The following is a 20,301-nucleotide window of genomic DNA, read 5'->3' as shown; positions in this document are numbered from 1 at the left end:
TATATTTTTTTATTTTTTTCTTGTATAGTATAATATATACACAAACCAAAGAAATAAAAAAGCAATAGTTTTCAAAGCACTCTTCAACAAGTGGTTACAGGACAGATTCCAGAGTCTGTCATGGGCTACCATATGATCCTCTCATATTTTTCCTTCTAGCTACTCCAGAATATAGGAGGCTAGAAGGCTTAAATGCTTTTTTATCATCATAATCGACTTTTTTTCCCCTTCTTTTTCTGTGAACAATAACATCTATATTAAAAAGCTATAGGCCCGCCAGCTGTCCTCTATCAACGGATGACGACTGGTTGGATGACGACCGGTTGGATAACATGGAGCCGATTAAGATGGCGGCCCTCAAGAACGCCCCAAGAGATGCTTTGGTCATGGCACAGATTCTGAAGGATATGGGAATTACAGACTACGAACCAAGGGTTATCAATCAGATGTTGGAATTTGCTTTCCGATATGTGACTACAATTCTGGATGATGCAAAAATTTATTCAAACCATGCTAAAAAACCTAATGTTGATGCAGATGATGTGAGACTGGCAATCCAGTGTCGTGCTGACCACTCTTTTACCTCTCCTCCCCCAAGAGATTTTTTACTGGATATTGCAAGGCAGAGCAATCAAACCCCTTTACCACTGATTAAGCCCTATGCAGGACCTAGACTCCCACCTGACAGATACTGCTTAACAGCTCCAAACTATAGGCTGAAGTCCTTGATTAAAAAGGGACCTAACCAGGGAAGACTAGTTCCACAGTTAAGTGTTGGTGCTGTTAGTAGCAGACCTACCACTCCTACTTTAGCGGCCCCACAAACAGTATCTGTCCCAAATAAAGTTGCAACTCCAGTGTCAGTGACAAGCCAAAGATTTACGGTGCAGATTCCACCATCTCAGTCCACACCTGCCAAACCAGTTCCTGCAACAACTGCAGTTCAGAATGTTCTAATTAATCCTTCAATGATTGGGCCAAAAAATATTCTTATTACCACCAACATGGTTTCATCCCAGAGTACTGCCAATGAATCAAACTCATTGAAGAGAAAACATGAAGATGATGACAATGATGCTATGTAAGGAATGTAGTCTAGCTTAGATGCATTTCAAAAGTATAGCTGGTTTTGAACCCAGTACACTGAACTAGGACATTCTAGATATTCTCAAGTTGTATCTTAGAAAACGTAAAGGTAGCTGTAATATTTTTCACTTTAGTTAAAATTATTAGATTTAATTCATAAGAGTAGAAATGTTTCTCATTAGGCTAAAAGTACAAAAAGTTAAGTAATTGTTTCTTTAATGCCAAGTCCTATATGGCTATTTTGGAAGCAGTTTTATGCCATGTATCACTGACAGCAGCATTTAAGTTTCAACTTCTACAGTAGGGTCAGTGACTAATCTTTAACAGCAAAATTTATAAGCTACATTAAAACACTTTCTTTGTAAGGTAAATAGTCACCTTTATTGTCACTAAATTCTTTGAACAAATCTCTCAATTTAGGAAACATTTCTAGAATTTAAATCATTAGAGGGATTCTAAATCCATTTTGAATGTATTTATTTTTTGATCTTTCCTAACTTCCCACTGCCTCTCAACACCCTTTCTAGATCCCATTCATTTTCTGTACCTCCTTAAGCTTAAGTTTCTCCCCATTCCTCTTAAGTTAAAAAAGCCAAAACCAGAAATTTTAAAATATCATTACTGATAGTACAGTTGAGTATCATTTTTATATTTTTAAAACATGCTCTACATGCCTGATGTTATTTCACTTGAAGGTTATGTATTTGCTGTTTTTCTCTATAGTCAAGAGCAGTTTGGTTTTTCCCTTGCCTTTTGTGCCTGTTGACTTTTACTATGCTTTCGACATATAGTCAGTTACATTCAGTTTCAGTCTATTATTCCAAGTTGATAACTCCACCCATTCCAGAGTTCTAAATTTAACATAGAAAATAAAATAGCTTACTAAAATCTGCCTTGATAGGTATATTTACACTGGACCGAGGTAAAACCACTATAGAGCAAGTGTTTTCTTCCATCTCGCACATATGCGTTAATTACTACTTCTTGAACCCTCCTATTCAGATCCTTTTTCTAGCTTGTTGCTAAAGATGTCACATATAAGATGGGATCATACCTCAAAGTAGATTCTAATGGTTTTCCTTCCTCAATAAGGTCAATAAGGAAAACAAATTTGCACGATAAGACTTACATTAGGTGACCTCTGCCTAGGTTTCCTAGTATGGCTATGTTGCTAAACACTTTTCCACATTTCTCATTCATATACACATCTAAAACTTTTATTGAGAAAGATTGCAACGCTTTCACAAATGTAACCAGACCTGTTCTGTGTTTCAGTTTAAGTAAATTTAACTTAGGAATATGTTTGCAGAATTTTCTAAAATAAATTATTTATATAATTTCGAATTTATACCCAAGGATCCTCAAAGCTTAAAACATCAAGTTTCACCTTAGGATGGTACTTGATAAGTCGGAGAGAAATAGTTCTATAACAAGGTATCAATGTCCATCACTGTTTTTTGTTATTAGGGACAGGTGGTATAAAACTTGTTAAAACGGATCTGATCAACATCATAGGAGAGAAATGTTGATTATATAGCATAGGATATAACTTGAATGTTCTCAGGGAGGTAGCATGTCAGAAGGCCTAGGTTCTAGTCCTGGCTCCATCATTTATGAATGTGTGACCTTATTTCACCTCTGAGCCTTGTTCTCTTACTTCGAAAATAACAACTACTCTGCCTATCTCACAGGGATGGTGTGAGGGCTTAGTTGTATATGTGAAAGTTCTTTCAAACTTGTAAAATGTTTTTCAACTATAAGGATTCATTATTGTATTTGTTCCAAAATTATTAATAAAAATCTGGACATTAAAAAAAAAAAAGCTATACATTTCCAAGCACAGCACCACAATTATTGTAGAACATATTTCAGACTTTGACATGGTTACAATTTCACAATTTTAGGTTTTTACTTCTAGCTGCTCTAAAATTCAGCGTTTTTAAATATATTCACAAGGTTGTGCAATCTTCACCACAGCCAGCTTTAGAACATTTTCATCACCTCAGAAAGTAACCCCATACAGCGTTTCTGTTCTGGGTGATGAAAAAGTTTTGGTAATGCATAACGCTGATGGCAGCCCAACACTGTAAGTGTAACTACCGTAACTGTAACTTAATGTAAGTAATGTAAATGTAACTTAAAAATGACAAATTTTAAGGTTTCCCAATAATAATAATAAAACTGAAAGAAACCCATACCCTTTAGGTATCACCTTGCTACCCATCCAACCTAACCAAAGCAATCACTATTGTCTCTATGGATTTCCCTATTCTTGACTTTCACATGAATGGAATGATGTGTTACATGGTCTTTTATGACTGGCTTTTTCACCTACCATGTTTTCAAGGTTACAGCTTGTACCAGTACTTCATTCCTTTTTATGACTGAACAATATTCCATTATATGGATATACCACAATTTGCTTATCCCTTGGTCCATTGATGGAAATTTCGGTTGTTTCCATCTTTGGGCTATTATGAATAATGCTGCTATAAATATTCATGTACATAGGTTTGTTTGGAGGAGTGGAATTGCTGAATCATAGGGTAACTTTATGCTTAATTCTTTGAGTAACTGCCAGGCTGTTTTCTAAAGTGGCTACACCCATTTTATACCCCCACTAGCAATGTACAAGGGCTCCAATTTTTGTACATTCTCACCAACACTTGTTATTTGATCTTTTGATTCTAACCATCCTGGTGAGTGTGAAGTAATAGCTCATGGTTTTGATTTGTCCCTGATGTTGAGCATCTTTTCATATGCTTATTGGTTGTTTTTATATCCAGAAATGTCTATTCAAATTTTTTGCCCATTTAAAAAATTAGCTTATTTGTCTTTTTATTGTTGAGGGTTAACTGTTCTTTATATATTCTGGATACAAGTTCCCTATCAGACATGTGGTTTGCAAATATTTTCTCCCATTCTGTGCGTTTAATCTTTTGTTTTTTAGAACCAGAATGAGTTACTAAATACACTGTTCTATAACTTACTTTTGTTTCCTCAACAGCATATTGTGGACACCTTTAATGTCAGTAAATAAAAAGCTACTTCATTCTTTGCTTTTCCATCCCCTTTTTTTCCCTTCATCATTCTTTTTCATGGCAAGATAGCATTTCATTTCACATGGTTGCCTCACAATTTTTTTGACCAGCCCTCTACTGAGCTTCAAAAAGTCTTAAGGTCATGTGTTGTTAAGAGACAATGATGTGATTGGAACGCCCGCCTTTCATGTGGGAGACCCGGGTTCGATTCCTGGACCATGCACCCCCCCCCCCAAAAAAAAAGAGAGACAGGGTGGGCCACAGTGGCTCAGCAGGCAAGAATGCTTGCCTGCCATGCCAGAGGACCCAGGTTCGATTCCCGGTGCCTGCCCATGTTAAAAAAAAAAAAAAAAGAGACAATGATGTTGCAGCTCTGGGGCAGGAGACAGAAACCGAATCAACGTGCTGCCAGCTCTTGGATGATGTGCAAATGCAAGTAGGCACAGGAAATGTCTCTAACCTGCTTACACTTCCTCTCTGAACCCATGCGGTTTCACAACCCTTACAGGCACCCACATTTCTCCCACCCCTGCAGTGTCACCAGCTTCTTGCCTCTGTGAGAAAGTCCCACTGCAAGAGGCCCCAGAGGCATTATCATTTCCCTCTTTCACTGTCTAAGTTGCCAGCAAATCCCAGGGGTCCTTTGAAATTGGAGCCTGGGTCCACAGGTCCCTCCAAGCACTGGAGAGATGAAGAATTCCTGCATCATCATGATGAGGCTGTTGCTGTCTGGGCCCTTTCTCTGTGGTATGCAAGGGAGGAAGAGAGGGGAGGAAAGGGGAGGGGAAGGGACATGTGTGTGTGATCAGGGAAACTGCAGGGCTTTGTGGAACTAGCGTAAACGAGGAGCTGCCTGAAGGATGGGACTGGCTATGGGTAACGTGGGGCCCCAAAATTCTGGATGAAGGAGGAGAAAAAGAAAGCAAAAGACCGAAGTACAGAAGGAAGAGTAGTGAGGTGTGTGGGAGAAGACAGAGCAGGGAGAAAAAGGCAGCAATAGTTACAAGTGTTGGGGACCCTTCAAAAAGGCAGATGGTTAAAGGGTATCTAGAGCTGAGAGGAGGGTGCTGGGTTCTGGCCCTACCCACAGTATTACTTCTTTGTGTTAGTTCTTTCTCCTTTCTGGGTCTCAGTCTCTTCATCTGAATAAAACAAGAAGAATCCAGGATGTTGTAAAATATAAGACTGATAGGTGGCAAGATGGTAGGGCCAGAAAGGTCAGTTTGGGGTTTGCAGATGCCTAGGCTGTCTGAGATGGGGGTGGAATGAGAGAACCTGAGATTTAACGGCTACGGTGAACACTGGCCCACAGTAGAGGTGGGGAGTGAGGGTGCATCAGATGAGTGAGGACATAGCCTCATGGGTATCAGGGATCTTTAATTCCCAAGCCTACTAGAAGAAACAATTATCTGACTTCTCAGGGCAGTTGGGCCCCACCACTAAGGAAGAAGTGGGTGTGTGTGGAGGCACACTCTGCTTTGGGGCATCCCCATCTTGGTCCTTGCCTGGGAACACGGCCAATTATGCCTTGGGACCCTTCTGATCACTCACTGGCCTCCCTCTTCTCATCCTTTCTTCTTTGAGGAGTGCCCAAACAGGAAGTCGTTGAGTTCTTTCTAGGCCTAGCCCTCCCAGAGCCCTGGGTGGTAGGGAGTGGCTGTTTTCATATCTCCCAGAGTCAGGGCCCTAAAGGGAAAGTGCAGAGGGTCAGATTCCAGCTCTGCCTCAGATGTGGGCAGCCTGAGAAGGAAGAAGCCCGATTTTACCTGTAAATCTTCGGAAGGCTTCGCATTTGGCTGGCCTCGGCTCCCCGTGGGGGTGCTTGGGATGCATGGAAAGTAGCCAATCAGCATCCGCTGATCCCGTGCGCAGGCAGCGTCCTGTGTCCTTGGCGGGAAGGGGCTGAGTGTCCCGGAAGTGGTTGATTACCCCTGGTTTCCCTCAGCTCCAGCCTGGAGCTACAACCTGGACGTGTGGAATGCACAACGCTTGTCCTTTCAAGACGCCGGGAGGCATTTTGGGTACCGTGTCCTGCAGGTTGGAAACGGGTGAGCTGCAACCCTGAAAGTCTTCCCCGCCCCACAAAACGCGGGTAGGGGATGGGGCACCTCGGATCGGTGAAGCAGGCAAGTCGTAATGACCTTCCCTTCTTGAGAAGTCCCTTGGTGGGGTTTCTCTGGAATTGTAGGAGTAAGTCTAGCAGATAATATAGGTTACAAATAATAGCCACACTGGTAACAAGCCACATAACTGCCTAATAGAAAAAAATATATCACAGCCCCCAAAACACTTTGCCCAACTTTCTGAATTTCTGGCTCATTCCTTGACTGGACAGTGACCTTCTTGAGGGTAGGGCTTTTGTTTCTCTCTTCACACCCCCTCCCCCAAGCGTCCCCCAAACCTACTGCAGTATAGCACATAGTAAGTGTGCTATAAATGGCTTTTCAATTGAAGACAGTCTGGCAGATCAATCTCTGGGCTTCAGTTTTTCTAGACCAAAAATTGAAAAGATTCTTAACTTTCTAGAATCCTGGTATATGTGATTATTTTCTGGGATTCCCAAGGGAAGAGATGGAGGGCTGAAGAGCCCCCTAGAAAAGAAGGTGCTTGCAGTGCTTGAGCTACTTGATAAGAGATCTGAACCCCCTTGATGGGTAGGTAAAAAACCTGGGCAACTCCATCTCACAGGTGAGATTTCTTATGAGATTTCTCGTCAGGGTTATCGTGGGAGCTCCAGGTGAGGGGAACAGTACGGGAAATCTCTATCAGTGCCAACCAGAGACTAGACAATGCCTACCAGTCAACCTGATGGGTGAGTAACTGATGAGGGAGCTGGGAAGAGTGATGTCTCAGGGAAATCAAAGTTGGCTTCAACACACCTGGATTGTCCAAGTTCCTCCAGACCAACCTTCTGATGCCTACAGGTTCCAACTATACCTCCAAGTACTTGGGAGTGACCTTGGCGACAGATCCCACAGGTGGAAGCCTTTTGGTAAGAATTTTGGGTAGTGGTGATATCAGAGCCTGAGAATCTTGATGCTAGGAAAAATAGATTGAAAAGAAGTAGGAAGGAAGATAGAGAAAATATCCGTAGAAGGTTAAAGGCAGAGACACTTGGATTCAATCCGTTTTTTGAGAACCAACTGTGAGTCAGCTATATTCAAGACCTTACTTCAGTTAACTTTCCTCAAATATGAAATATCTATGACCACAGGATAATTTTTGTGGCACACAAACTTTTAGTGTTTTAGTAATGATCTATTTATTTAATTACTTATTAGAAAAAACATTCTACTACTAGCACATGAAACTCATGATTCCTTGGACTTTATTGCTTAGGATGAGGTTAAAATTTTAAAAAAAATTTAAAAAAGTAGATTTAAAGGAAAGTATTAAGTAAATAATGGGATGGATTATTTCCTATATGGCAGAAATTGTGAACTATGCAAATGCCCCAAATTTGGGAAATACTGCCTTACCTTTTTTAACCCCCAAGACAATAGATGAGATAGGAATCAGTAGATGTGTTTTCAGTACAAGGAAACAGGACCAAAGAGATTAAGAGACTTGGCCAGCGTCATATGGTTGCACAGAAGTAGAGCCAAGAGTTGAATCAAATCCTCTTTTAATTCCTATTTCATTGTTGAAGTGGAAAGTACTTCATCATGGCAGTATCCTTCAGACACAGCTATGTGGGACAAAGAAAACTAGCTGAGTAAAATATTGACCTGGTTTTTAACTGTAGCTTGTTTACTCAGCTACTGTTACATGCCAGGCAGTGTGCTAGGCACTGATGAGGGAAGGGGAGTAGGATGCAAACGTGACCATGGCATGACCTTGGCTTTCATCGTAAGAGAAAGAAATGGCACTATATATATACTGAGAACGGTGAGTAATTGGATCTGGCTTAAACTCAGAACATGTGATTGGGAATGAAAAGGAGGTGGCCTGAAAATGGAGGCTAATACCCAATTGTAAACAATTACAAATGCCAAGCTAAGAAATTTAGACTTTATCCAATAGGCAATAAGTGTCCATTGGCCTATGGCATTAATTAGAGGGATGGAGAGATGAATATAAGAGACATTGTGGAGGCAGAATTAACTGGCCTTGATAACCAGTTGGATGTAGAGAGTGAGGGAGAAGGACTGTGTCTCTTAAGCTTCTAGTTCTTGGTGCTGATAATGCCCAAAAGACACAGCAGGAGAAAAACCCACCCCTTTTCACCTTTGTTTCCTTCAGGCCTGTGACCCTGGGTTTTCACGGACATGTGACCAGAATATCTATCTGAGTGGCCTGTGTTACCTCTTCCAGCAAAATCTTAGGGGTTCTATGCTGCAGGGTCGTCCTGGCTATCAGGGTAAGGAGCCCTGAGATGAGAAAGACCCCAAAGGTCGGAATCCAGTGGGTAAAAAATGGCTCCAAGTGGCTTCTCCTATGTGGGAACTAATATGGGTAAGCCAAACACTGGTGACGCTTTACCAGGTCCCTTTGTGTCTGGCCTCTGCAGAATGTGTAAAGGGCAATGTAGACCTGGTTTTTCTGTTCGATGGCTCGATGAGCTTGCAGAAAGATGAGTTTCAGAAAATTCTGGAGTTCATGAAGGATGTGATGAAGAAACTCAGCAACTCTTCCTACCAGGTAAATATATTAGGATTCTTGGTCACAGATGAGAAATGCCTGCCTGAACTAGTTAAAGCCATGAAAGGAAAATTTCGTAAATAGTTGTCTCCAGAACTTAAAGGTGTGACTATAACTGAACATAGGGACAAGAATTGAGAGTAGAAAGCTTCTAAGATTCTCTCTAGTTCTCATTTCTGTTTCTTGCTGTGCTTTTATCCCCTTCTTCTTTCTCTCCCTCGGCTTCTTTGGATCACATGAGACTGTGGAAAGCTCTCAGGTTCACCTGTTAAAATTCCAGGAGGGTTTTGTTTTTAATTTTAATTTTTAAATTTTCCTTTCAGCTGGTCCTTCCCTCTGTAAATTCTGAAATTCTCAGAGAAGAGATTCTGATTGGCCCACCCTCGGCCCAGCCAACTGTATCTAGTTTAGCAGAGTCACTCAGCAGAAATATGTCTGCTGGGAACCATCCCTGTCAGTAAGGTAGGCAGACCTAGAGAACAGGAGCTCAGCAGACAGGACTATATAAGGAAGCAGGTTTATTTAATTTTATATCTATGTTTGTTTCTATATTGCCTTATTTAAAAAAAACAAAAAAACTCTTTGAGGCAGGAATGTGGAATTGGGTTACCTACTCCTGGATGAGAAGTAGAGATTGGAACAGGCAAGAAGGAAGAGATGTATAATTACATATCTTTTTACTTTTTTTTTCTAGTTTGCTGCTGTTCAGTTTTCCACCACCTACAAGACAGAATTTAATTTCTTGGATTATGTTCGGTTGAAGGATCCTGATGTCCTCCTAGCCGATGTGAAACACATGCTCCTGTTGACCAACACCTTTGGTGCGATCAACTATGTAGCGTAAGTTCCTTTTTGTCGGAGAGAGCCTGTCTTTTCATTCATTATGTGTGTGTTAGCTTCTGTCAGTGGCAGGGTACAGGAGCTCACACAAGGGGCATTTATTATAAGAATGCAAGAGAAGCAATTTTAATGAGGTTCTTTTGATTGAAAGTAAAAGAAATCTCCTTCCTAACTCAACGCAGAGAGAAAGTCTTGGGAGGATACAGAGATATGTCATAAACACTTGGCTGGGCAGTGCTACCAGGCCTCTTGAAGGGACTGAACCAGGACCTACAAAGCGACAGTGAACTGAGGTGCCCACAGTGGTCACATCTTGGTGGGGTCAGTGTGTGAACAAAAGTCTCAAAAATAAAAATTATCCTTGAGGAATTCCTTGAATTGTTCATAGAATTCAGCGTATTCAAGTCCCACATTGGAAACTCGTATGCCCTGATTTCCTAAATTTGTTCCCCAGTGTTTAAATTGAGGCTTGGAGAAAAGTAGTTAAATTGTGCTGAAGGGCCATATTGTATATCAGAAAACTTTAGAGTAGCTATGGAAACTGAGACCTATGGGGGAATTGGAGAGTTATGTTTCCCACCTCATGCTTCCCCTGGTCATAAAAGCTTTAGAGTGGCTATGGGAACTGAGACCTATGGGGGAATTGGAGAATTATGTCTCCCACCTCATGCTTTCCCTGGTCATATAGTTAAATCGAATGAAATAGGAGGAAGGATCTCCTGCACTATTTAACTTATTTTTCTCATTTTCATTTCTTTGCCATTCTTGGAGAGTTGAATTTGTGTAAGTTAGATGCTCATATTTATGCCAAACTCTCCATGTGCGTTTCCAGCTTTTTTCTTCTTGGTACTTAGACTCAGAGACAACATGATTGACTAAGCCTGAGTCATGTGCCACGGGCTGACCCAATGATGGCCATACGACTTAGGGTCACACGGCACAAACATGGATTCTAGTTTCCCATCTCTGTGGGTAATGGGCATTTCTTGGAAAAAGGTGTCATCCCAGGTTTGGAAGATACTCCAAAAAGTGTCAAATGTGGATGCAAAAACAGGCAGTTGTGGAAATGTATTTAATAATATTTCTGACCACCTATCACGTGCTGGGGAATGTTCAAGGAGAAAGATTGACAAACGTTTTCTGTAAAGGGCCAGATAATAAATATTTTAATCTTTGCTGGCCATGTATGGTCACTTTGTTTGCTTTTGTAACCCTTTAAAAATATTTTTAAAAATATTCGTAGCTCATGGAACATGTAAAATTAAGCTGTGGGTCAGATTTTGGCCTGCAATTGGTTGTTTGCCATGTTCTAGGTACTGGGAATATAGCAGTAAAACAAAACAGACAAAAATATCTACCCTCTTGGAGCTTAGCATTCTGGTAGTGGAGCAAAGTACAATGAGCAGGATAAAAAGGAAATCAGGTGATATGGTGGGAGGTGTAAGTATTATAAAGAAAAATAAAGCAGTACTCGACAGGAAGATCAGAGAAGGTTAGTTTGAGCAAAGACTTGGAGATGAGGAAGCAAGATGTGTGGATACTTGGGGGCAGACCATTCCCGCAGGGGGAATATAGCAAAGGCCCTGAGGTGAACGTGCTTGAGTTATTCAAAAAATAGCCCAAGCACCAGTCTGGCCGGAGAGAAGTACTGATAACAGAAAGTGGTAGGAAATAAGGTCAGAAAGAAAACAAGAGCCCATATCCATTAGGGAGTTGGAGGCCAGGGCAAGGACTTGGGCTTTTCCTCTGAGTAAGATGAGAAGTCATTGGACATTTTGAGTGGAGGAGTGATATGACCTAATTTATGTTTTTAAATGGATCCCTCTGGCTGCAGTATTGGAATTAAGCTGTGGAGGAGTTAAGGGTAGAAGCAAGGAGGCCAGTTAGCGGGCTGTTGAAAAATCCAGATGAGATGGTGGTGGTTTAAACCCAGGCGGAAACCCGTGAACAGGAGTCATGATAGGCCCTTGACTCCACGGACAGAGGCTAGAGGATCATGGGGATTCCCAGACAGAATCTGAGGTCTTCCCAGCAGTGTGTATGACTCTGCCCATCAGAGATCTGCCATGAACACAACCCTGTTTCTCTATATTTGGCAGCTTCCAGACAGCTTTTCCACTCTCTTCCCTGCATCTCCCTCCATGTCATCTCTAGCCTTTCCATATGGCTTTCAGTTTCTGCTCCCTTGTCAGGCCCTGTCATAAGCCATGGATTGTGGATTGGTTGCTCTTGGATTGTTTGTCTGTGGTTGGGGCTGGGGAGGGAATATGGCTCACATAGAACTGCTGCTGCAGCAAAAGCTGTGGCCAAACCCAACTTGCTTCCATAGGAGGCTATGGGCAGGGCAAGAATTTTGAACCTAGGCCTGTCCAGTATCCAGTCCTCCCTTCCTTCTTTATCTCTTTTATCTCACTGACACTGAAACAAAACATTACAATTCACTGGTTGAGTAGGGGCCGGAGATCTGTGGGCAGCCTCGGGATGGTAGGGAAGGCCAGGGAGCTGCTCTAAAAGCTTGTTCTGGAAGAGTGACTTTTCAGTTTTCTCTGGCCATGGAATCCTTTTCTTCCATTCCTAGATTGTCGGTTTATCTAACTAATTAAAGGATAATTGCTGTGTGGTTGAAGTGGTCAGTAGGAAACCCAGAGTCACCCCTCACAAAACCTGGTCCCCCCCTCACAGTCCCTGGTCCCCTGAGACAGCCTTTAGACTGCCAGAATGCAGTTTGAAGACAAGAGGCTTAGAAGGAGTGGTGTGGCAGCAGGGCAAGGAAGGAGGTTCAGAGAACAGTGAAGCTTTGAACAGCTGTGTGGGAAATGGGAGAAGGGCTTCTGCCGAGTCAGCAGGATAACCTCTTAATGGGGTAGGAGGTGGGGGAGGTGTTAGGGAGGGATTTCTCACTTCCCTCCTTCCTGGACGCAGGACAGAGGTGTTCCAGCAAAAGCTGGGGGCCCGACCAGATGCCACCAAAGTGCTCATCATCATCACAGACGGGGAAGCCACCGACAGTGGCAACATCAACTCGGCCAAAGATATCATCCGCTACATCATCGGGGTATGGGTCCCTGGCCCCTTCTTGTATCTCATCTCTCTCTCTCCTGTTTCTGGTCCCATTCCCCTTTCTTCCTGGGGCCCAGAGTCTTGTGGAAAATAGTAGAAAACTGGTCTGAGGTTTTGGGGATGCCAGCTCTTCACTCCCTCACAGATTGGAAAACATTTTAAGACCAAAGAAAGTCAGGAGAAACTCCACCTATTTGCCTCAAAACCTGCGGAGGAGTTTGTAAAGATTCTGGACACATTTGAGAAGCTTAAAGATCTATTCACTGAGCTGCAAAAGAAGATCTATGTCATTGAGGGTGAGTGGCAGACCTTGGGAGGGAGAGTTCATTCCAGAGTTTAATAAAGACTCATCTGGGTCATTGGATTAGAAACGTTATTCAGAAACTGAATAACAATGAGCACATACCAAGTATCTGACACTGTGGTAAGAGCTCTTTTGAGAAAAACACCTCTAGTAGGAATTTAGGAGAGAATGATAAAAGTGGTCTGGTCTTTGATATTTCCCTCTGAGATCCCATCTTCCTTTTGGAGCTCAGTTTGATACAGGATAGGGCCCCAAGCTGACATATCATACTGGTGTCATCTGAGTCCTGCAGCGTGATTAAAATTTCTTCTTCCCCTCACTAAACTCTGTTTTCACTCACCCTAAGCCCCAGATTACTTAAAATGTGCAAGTGGGCAGGGGCAGTGCAAACAGCTCACAGGTCTTCTTGGCCCTGACTAAGAGAAGGATTTTATTCTAGTCACCAGCTGGAAGACTGGCTGTGAGAGGGTATTTCCCCAGGAAGACTCCCTAGTCTGCTAAAAAGTATATAATTACCTCAGGAAAGTCCCATTTTCTGGGGCACAGCCTTGGTGTTCAATTCTGTTGAAGAAGCAATGTGGTATATATAGTGGAATGAGACATCTCTACCTCTGGAATCTACTCTTATCTCTGATTTGCTGTGTGACCTTAACCAGATCACTTTCTCCCTCTGAGCCTTACTTGTCCTTCCTGTTCAATGGGAATAATACCAACCTCACAGCGTTCTAGGCTAACTCTAAAAGGTAGCTCTTGTTATTTCTAGCCCTTATCCTTTATCTTGACCTCACCAGCTCTTACTCATCCTTCAGATCTTAGTTTGGATGTTACTACTTTTGATAAGGTCTTGCTAGTGGCCCCAGTCTGGGTCATGTACTTCCTGTGTGCCCCTGTAACAGTCGTGTGTTCCCTCTCATAGCTTCTGTTATGCTGTATTCTAATTGTCTCTCTAGGCTTTGTCTCCCGCGTGAAAATGTAAGGTCTGTCATGGCAAGCCTTGTATCTCCTTTTTCACCATTGCATCCCTGGCACCAAATATTTAGTTACTCTGAATATTTATTCAGTAAAACAATGAGTCATCATATTTGCTCTGTTTCTTGAAAACTTGCATGTAACAGGCACTGTAACTATGTTATTTAACTCAGTCTGTTCAGGATCGTTGGAAGGCTGGTGGTATTAGTTTCAGTTTATTGATTCATGCTGGCAATGACCAGGTAGCAGGTGCTGTGACTGAGACACACGGGGATCTTGCCAAAGTAGAGTTCTTATTCAAGTTGAACGGAGAAAGACAGATGAGTAAACAGGGTAAAGGTTGTTGATAAATGCTATAAAGAAAATGAATAACGTGACAAGATAGATTGAATTGGGGTGGTCAGTTTATATAGGTTTTTCAAGGGAGGTCTTTCTGTGATTTCTATTGAGCTGAGACATGAGAGATGAGAATCAAACAGCCATTTGAGAAATGTGGGCAGAGAGCCTTCCGTACAGAGAGAGAAGAATGAGTGCAGAGAACAGGAGGTAGGAAAAGGCTTGGTATGTTGGAGGAATAGAAGAAGTATGGTGAGTGAGAGAGAAGGTTGAAGAGGTAGGCAGGAGACTTCCAGGCCTCATAAGGGTTTGGGTTTAAGACTAAGCAGCAGTGGGAAGTAACGAAGAGCTTTTAAGAAAGGGAGATGTGGTCTAATGTACATCTTTGCAATTTTTTATTTGACAAAGTTTTTTATCTGTTGTACATAATTTTCCTTTTTAACCATTTTTTAGTGTACAAGTTAGTGGCATTGCATTTACAACATGTACTGCCAATACCATCATTCATTATCAAAACTTTTTAATCACCCAAAACAGAAAGTCTGCATCCATTAAGCAGTAACCTTCCCCCTTTTTGCCTCCCCCTAGCCCCTGGTAACCTCTAATCTACATTTTGTCTCTATAAATTTGTCTAGTCTAGATATTTCCTATAAGTGGAATCATACAATATTTGCCCTTTTGTGTCTGGCTTATTTCATTTAGCATAATGTTTTCCAGGTTCATCCATATTGTAGTGTATAGCAATACTTTCTTCCTTTTTAGGCTAAATAATATTCTGTTGTATGTATATGCCATATTTTGTTTGTCTATTCATCTGTCTATGGGTGCTGGGGTTGTTTCCACTTTCGGCTGTTGTGACTAATGCTGCTGTGAACATCGTTGTACACGTATCTGTTTGAGTCCCTGCTTTTAAGTGTTTTGGGAATATATTTAGAAGCGGAATTGCTGGCCCATATGGTAACTCCATGTTTAACATTTTGAGGAACCACCAAATTATTTTTTCACAGCAGCTGCACCATTTTACATTCCCACCAGCTTCTCCCACGAGAGTTCCAATTTCTCAGTCCTCACCAATACTATTATTTTGAGGTTTCTAAATAATACCCATACTAGGGGTGTGAAATGGTATTTCACTGCTGATATACGTTTTTTAAAAAGATTGCTCTGGCTTGATCTGTGGAGAAAAGCATAGAAAGGGAAAGAACAGAGTAAAAAAGGCCATATTGGTAAGCTGTTGCATTTGTCATGCAAGATATGAGGATGATTGAATCAGTATGATATCAGTACAAATTATTCAGAGAAGAGAACAGATATATTTTAGAGGTAGAACCAGCATGATTTGATGATGGGTTGGAGATAGAACAGAGAGAAAGGGAGAAATCAAGGTTGATTTTTAACATGGCTCCTTAGGTAGGTGGCAGTGTCTTCATTGAAGTGGGGAAGCCTAAGGAGAAGGAGAAATTGAGAGCATCATTTTAGACATGTCAATTTGGAGTAATAAGATTTTCAAATCTGGGGCTCTTGGAGTTTCACGTGAGAAAATAGACTCAAAGTAAAGCCACCTCTAGGTCTATCTGACTCTAAAGCTCATTCTCTTTCCAAAAATAAACACTGTGCTTCTTTCTCTGTCCCCTCATGGATCTCACTGTTTTTACGGCTCCTTGGGTCTCGGCCCTTGGTTTCCTCTACTTTGCCCCGCAGGCACCAACAAACAGGACCTTACATCCTTCAACATGGAGCTGTCCTCCAGTGGCATCAGCGCTGCTCTCAGTGGGGTAAGTGGTTGGACTGAGGCAGTGGGGTTGGAGACCAGCAGCTAAGGAGCACATGGGGGAAGGCAGCTGATCCCCTCTTCTCTTCTTCTCTGGGCAGGACCATGGAGTTGTGGGGGCAGTTGGAGCCAAGGACTGGGCTGGGGGGTTTCTAGACCTGACAGCAGACCTGCAGGGCGATGCATTTGTTGGGAATGAACCTCTGACACAGGAAGCGAGGGCAGGCTACTTGGGTGAGTACTTCTCTTTTCTGCTGTGTTCTTTTGTTTTGTTTTTTGCAGGGGCGGAGTGTCACTGAGACCGGCTTTCAAAGTAATATTGAAAACAATTGCGCAACCAGCATGGAGAAACTCAGAGTTTAAATATGGTTATAACATTTTGAATTTTTCTCTAAATAACCCCTTACCCACCTTATTGGCAGGAGACTCAGTAGCTATTTCTTGAGATGTCCCTCTTGAATTGTCCGAGAACTCCACTTTTAGAAGTTTTTGGGTTTTTTTCTTGAAGATGGAGTAAGTCAAAAAAAAATCATATTTTATTTCCCCGTAAATTCCAAACCAATGTTTCAAAATACTTAGCTAGATCACCAATCCCAGGCACTTCCTTAGTTCGGATGTTCACCAAGAAAATAGTCAAGCACAGAAATTCATTGTGAGATGCTTTCTAGAGCAAACAGCTACATCACTGTATAATTTATTAGTTTAGTAGTTTAGTCTCTCAGTACTTAGCAAGTTCATTAAAAATTACTATTCCCGTTGGTTATAGGGATATTAATATAAATTCATAATTTCAAAGTCCACATTCTTTTCACTGTGAGCACAAAACTTCCTAAAAGATATTTGTGGGCTGGGGCACAATAATGAATGGCTGCTGGGATAGCACTGTTCAAAGTCACATAGGCTGGCAGACTTGGAAAGGCATAAATCATACACACAATAGTATGCTACTATTTCCCGCACATTTGCTATACATACCTGTCTCATATTGTGTAAATTATTTCCTTACATTCAAGTAAGATGAACACATTTTCAACTTCATTTCAAAATAAGCCTTTTATCAAAGAAAAATGAAATAAAAAGTGAAAAAAGAAGTTCCCCATGTTTCTTAAGTCAATTCAAGCAATGGATTTAAATATTTTCTTGACGATATGTACAATTTTTTTTTACCTTCTCCTAGTACCTCACTGCGGACAGTTTGGCAGTAAAACCTCCAGTGCCTTTTTAAAAACTGCATCCAACAGATTATTAGATTGTTAAATCTGCAGTTGAATCCTTCTTAAGATAGTGAATTGTAACAGAATTAAAAAAAAAGTGACCATTCGTTAGCAATAGTTACATTGCAAATAATCCCACATATATATACAATTTAATATTTGCTTTTTTTTTTTTTTTTTGCATGGGCAGGCACTGGAAATTGAACCTGGGTCTCCAGCATGGCAGGTGAGAACTCTGCCTGCTGAGCCACCGTGGCCTGCCCTGTGCATATAATTTAAATATAAAATTTGTGGGGAGAGGGTACAAAATAAATATTGCAGTATTCTTTCAACTCCACCAAAATGCTGTCTCAATGGTTATGAAAAGATTAAAGTTGCCAGTAGGAAGAGTCAAACTATTTAAAGACAGTTTTCCAAGTAGTTGGAACAATTTTGCAAAACAAAAGTAAGAGCCTATGCCAATACATTTTTCTTGTAGTGTAATGGAATTGCTAATATGAGGTGTAATTTGTAAGCAGTGAATACAATATAAATAGGTATAAGCCAACACTAAATCACAGCTTGGTGAAAAGCTTCTCAGCTCATGCAATTTGAGGAGGGGGTCAAGGGAATTCAGAAGGGACAGGTGGGGGATTTCCAGTGAGAACATCACTTGTATGTCTTCTGGTTATTCTCATTTCGCATGTGATATCCATTTTTGCAAAAGGTAAATCCTTTCCAGATATGCTGGCCAAGAATATTTTTATCTAGCATAGTAAAATCATTTAAAATATGCTAATATTTCATTTGCATTTATATTTGTGTATATTATAATTATATGCATATCAAAAGCTATAAACAGAATTTAAGAATACTTTTATCCCACTTCTGAAAAGTTAGCAATTAAGACTGAACTGCATTCTACAGAATGTTCTTGAGTATCTAAACTCAAAGATAAAAACCAAAGGAAAACTTTATCATTTCTTTAGTAAATGGCTTGGGCGAAACCTCAGCCTCGCTCATCTTTTTATAATGGATTTATTTGATGAGGATTGTGATCCAATGATTGTTTAGCAGCAATTTTACCAAACTGTAAATTCTTTTATTAACAGGCATTATGAATAGATACTACTAATCTTATTTGAGAGCCATGAGTGCTACATTAGTGAATGAATAACTTAAAAAGCATTTCCCATTATAAAAGCCTACACACAGCATACAGAAACCTGTACTAAACAAAAAAATCTGTAATATGGATACATAATTGATGTGTCTAAAATGGTATATATATATACAATACGTAATCAATGTTAATTATAAGTTCAGTACATTTTTCTGTGATTCCCTTCATGCTTCGCTTTCTCTAGAAACTGAATTCTGTACTTCCTCTTCTAAAATTGGTACAATAAGATTATCTTTGGTCATCAAATTATATTTCATTACCAATTTACTAAACCAATGACACAAAAATGTTTCATTTTTTTCATCAGATATCTGCCAGTGATGAAAATAAGCATGTGAAAATATTCTCTAAATTTTATGGCATACTGATCCTAGTGTTTGCTAACAGATGATTCCTTTATGCTAACTCTGCTGGGAAAGTATTTATTGCTATTCAGAAGACATGCAGCATCATCAGGCATGCGCCCAATGTAGAGTATGGCAGGGCATTCTTTTGGAGTTTTATGAACTGCACAAAATAAAATCCATTGTTCAGTTGCTATCATCTGATGGCACTCACTCCACTCTGATGTTTGGTAGCAAGTCTCTTTAGCTCAAGGCAGAACTACCTTAAATGTTCATACTTCCATATGCCTTCATCTTGGCCTTCAGGTGGTCCAAGAATTTTGTCATTATTGGAGCAATCTGCCTTTACGGTCTGTTGAATATACTGATGAGCACCTAGTGTACTATCCATTTCATCAAAAGAGTCATCAGGCCAATTATAGAAATCTGCACCTTGGTGCCTGTGCTGGTCTGAATCTGTGGTGGACCCCAGAAAAGCCATGCCCTTTGATCTTCATTCAGTATTGCTGGGTGGGAGCACTTTGATTGTTTCCATGAAGATGTGACCCACCCAGTTGTGGGTGGTAACTTTTGATTAGATGATTTCCATGGAGGTGTGTCTCCACCTACTGAAGGTAGAGTTGTTTGCTGGAATCCTTTAAAAGAGGAAACATTTTGGAGAGAGTCCTTTTTGGTAGAGCCACGAGAAAGCCAGCAGATGCCGCCATGTTCGCCATGGGCCCTTCCAGCTGAGAGAAACATTGAACGTCGTTGGCCTTCTTGAACCAAGGTATCTTTCCCCGGATGCCTTAAATTGGACATGTCTATAAACTTGTTTTAATTGGGACATTTTCTCAGCCTTAGAACTGTAAACTAGCAACTTATTAAATTCCCCTTGTTAAAAGCCATTCTGTTTCTGGTATATTGTATTCCAGCAGCTAGCTAACTAGAACAGTGCCGGACCTGTTCCGCCTCAGCATTCAGTTTTAGTTCCTTTCATGCCAAGTATAGAGGAAATGATTATGCCTTTGGGGGATCCACGTGTGCCATTGCTTCTCTCTGCCTCGTGGTGTCGCTGTTGAAGCTTTATCCTGCATGGTCCTATGGCTGTTTGTCCACCCAAGGTGATACTGGGCTCTGGCTACAGAGGAGCCTCATCCTTGTGCTCTGAGGTCACAGCTTTTTTTGTACACATCCATGTAGTCAGCCCATCCCAAGGTAAAGACTGGCTCCAAGAGCACTTGCCTGGAACTGCTGCAAGATCTAGCATCACCCTCCCTCTACCCTGACCAGGACTGCTCTATAGGGGCTGGGTTACTCCTTTGATAAACTCTCATAACACAGAGAATTGATTTCATTCTTTCCTTGGGAACACTGGTGCTACTTGTCTTGTGTCTGCCCTGAGGGAGGCTGCCATTGGTGATTTACTGAACTAGCATATGCCAGGCACTATTCCAAGTGCTTTACATATGTTAACATATCTTATTTTATGCTCACAGCAACCGTGTGAGGAGGTATTTTTATTTTCTCTGTTGTATAGATGAAGAAACTGAG

At 41.1% G+C, this 20,301-nt stretch overlaps 2 protein-coding genes and 1 pseudogene across 4 annotated transcripts in view; 2 read left to right on the top strand and 1 right to left on the bottom strand.

Annotated features, from left to right (window-relative positions):
• The first annotated feature begins 313 nt into the window (after positions 1 to 313).
• Positions 314 to 1,392, top strand: LOC143666562 (transcription initiation factor TFIID subunit 9B). Its single transcript, XM_077140230.1, has one exon. It carries the CDS (start codon positions 333 to 335, stop codon positions 1,083 to 1,085), a length of 753 nt encoding a protein of 250 aa, XP_076996345.1. The 5' UTR covers positions 314 to 332; the 3' UTR covers positions 1,086 to 1,392.
• A 3,248-nt stretch (positions 1,393 to 4,640) lies between these two features.
• The window catches only part of ITGAL (integrin subunit alpha L), a 60,570-nt gene continuing 44,909 nt past the window's right edge, over positions 4,641 to 20,301 (top strand). For 2 of the 3 annotated variants that reach the window (XM_077141237.1, XM_077141236.1), the window contains exons 1-11: positions 4,641 to 4,874; positions 6,073 to 6,175; positions 6,845 to 6,939; positions 7,052 to 7,119; positions 8,370 to 8,487; positions 8,638 to 8,768; positions 9,463 to 9,608; positions 12,531 to 12,663; positions 12,814 to 12,964; positions 15,979 to 16,052; positions 16,150 to 16,282. In XM_077141237.1, the coding sequence (XP_076997352.1) occupies positions 4,817 to 4,874; positions 6,073 to 6,175; positions 6,845 to 6,939; positions 7,052 to 7,119; positions 8,370 to 8,487; positions 8,638 to 8,768; positions 9,463 to 9,608; positions 12,531 to 12,663; positions 12,814 to 12,964; positions 15,979 to 16,052; positions 16,150 to 16,282 (1,210 nt within the window). In that variant the 5' untranslated portion in view covers positions 4,641 to 4,816. The remainder of the gene's footprint in view (positions 4,875 to 6,072; positions 6,176 to 6,844; positions 6,940 to 7,051; positions 7,120 to 8,369; positions 8,488 to 8,637; positions 8,769 to 9,462; positions 9,609 to 12,530; positions 12,664 to 12,813; positions 12,965 to 15,978; positions 16,053 to 16,149; positions 16,283 to 20,301) is intronic. The other variant, XM_077141238.1, reaches the window with a different exon arrangement.
• On the bottom strand, positions 18,322 to 19,447 carry LOC143667254 (MOB-like protein phocein pseudogene; annotated as a pseudogene).

This window comes from Tamandua tetradactyla, chromosome 23 (assembly GCF_023851605.1).
Source record: "Tamandua tetradactyla isolate mTamTet1 chromosome 23, mTamTet1.pri, whole genome shotgun sequence".
NCBI lineage: Eukaryota > Metazoa > Chordata > Mammalia > Pilosa > Myrmecophagidae > Tamandua > Tamandua tetradactyla.
Note: the sequence above shows the minus strand (reverse complement) of the source record. Positions and strands in the feature narration are given on the sequence as shown.

Excerpts from the sequence above, each read along its gene's own strand:
- LOC143666562 (XM_077140230.1), top strand. The coding sequence starts at position 333 with ATGGAGCCGATTAAGATGGCGGCCCTCAAGAACGCCCCAAGAGATGCT.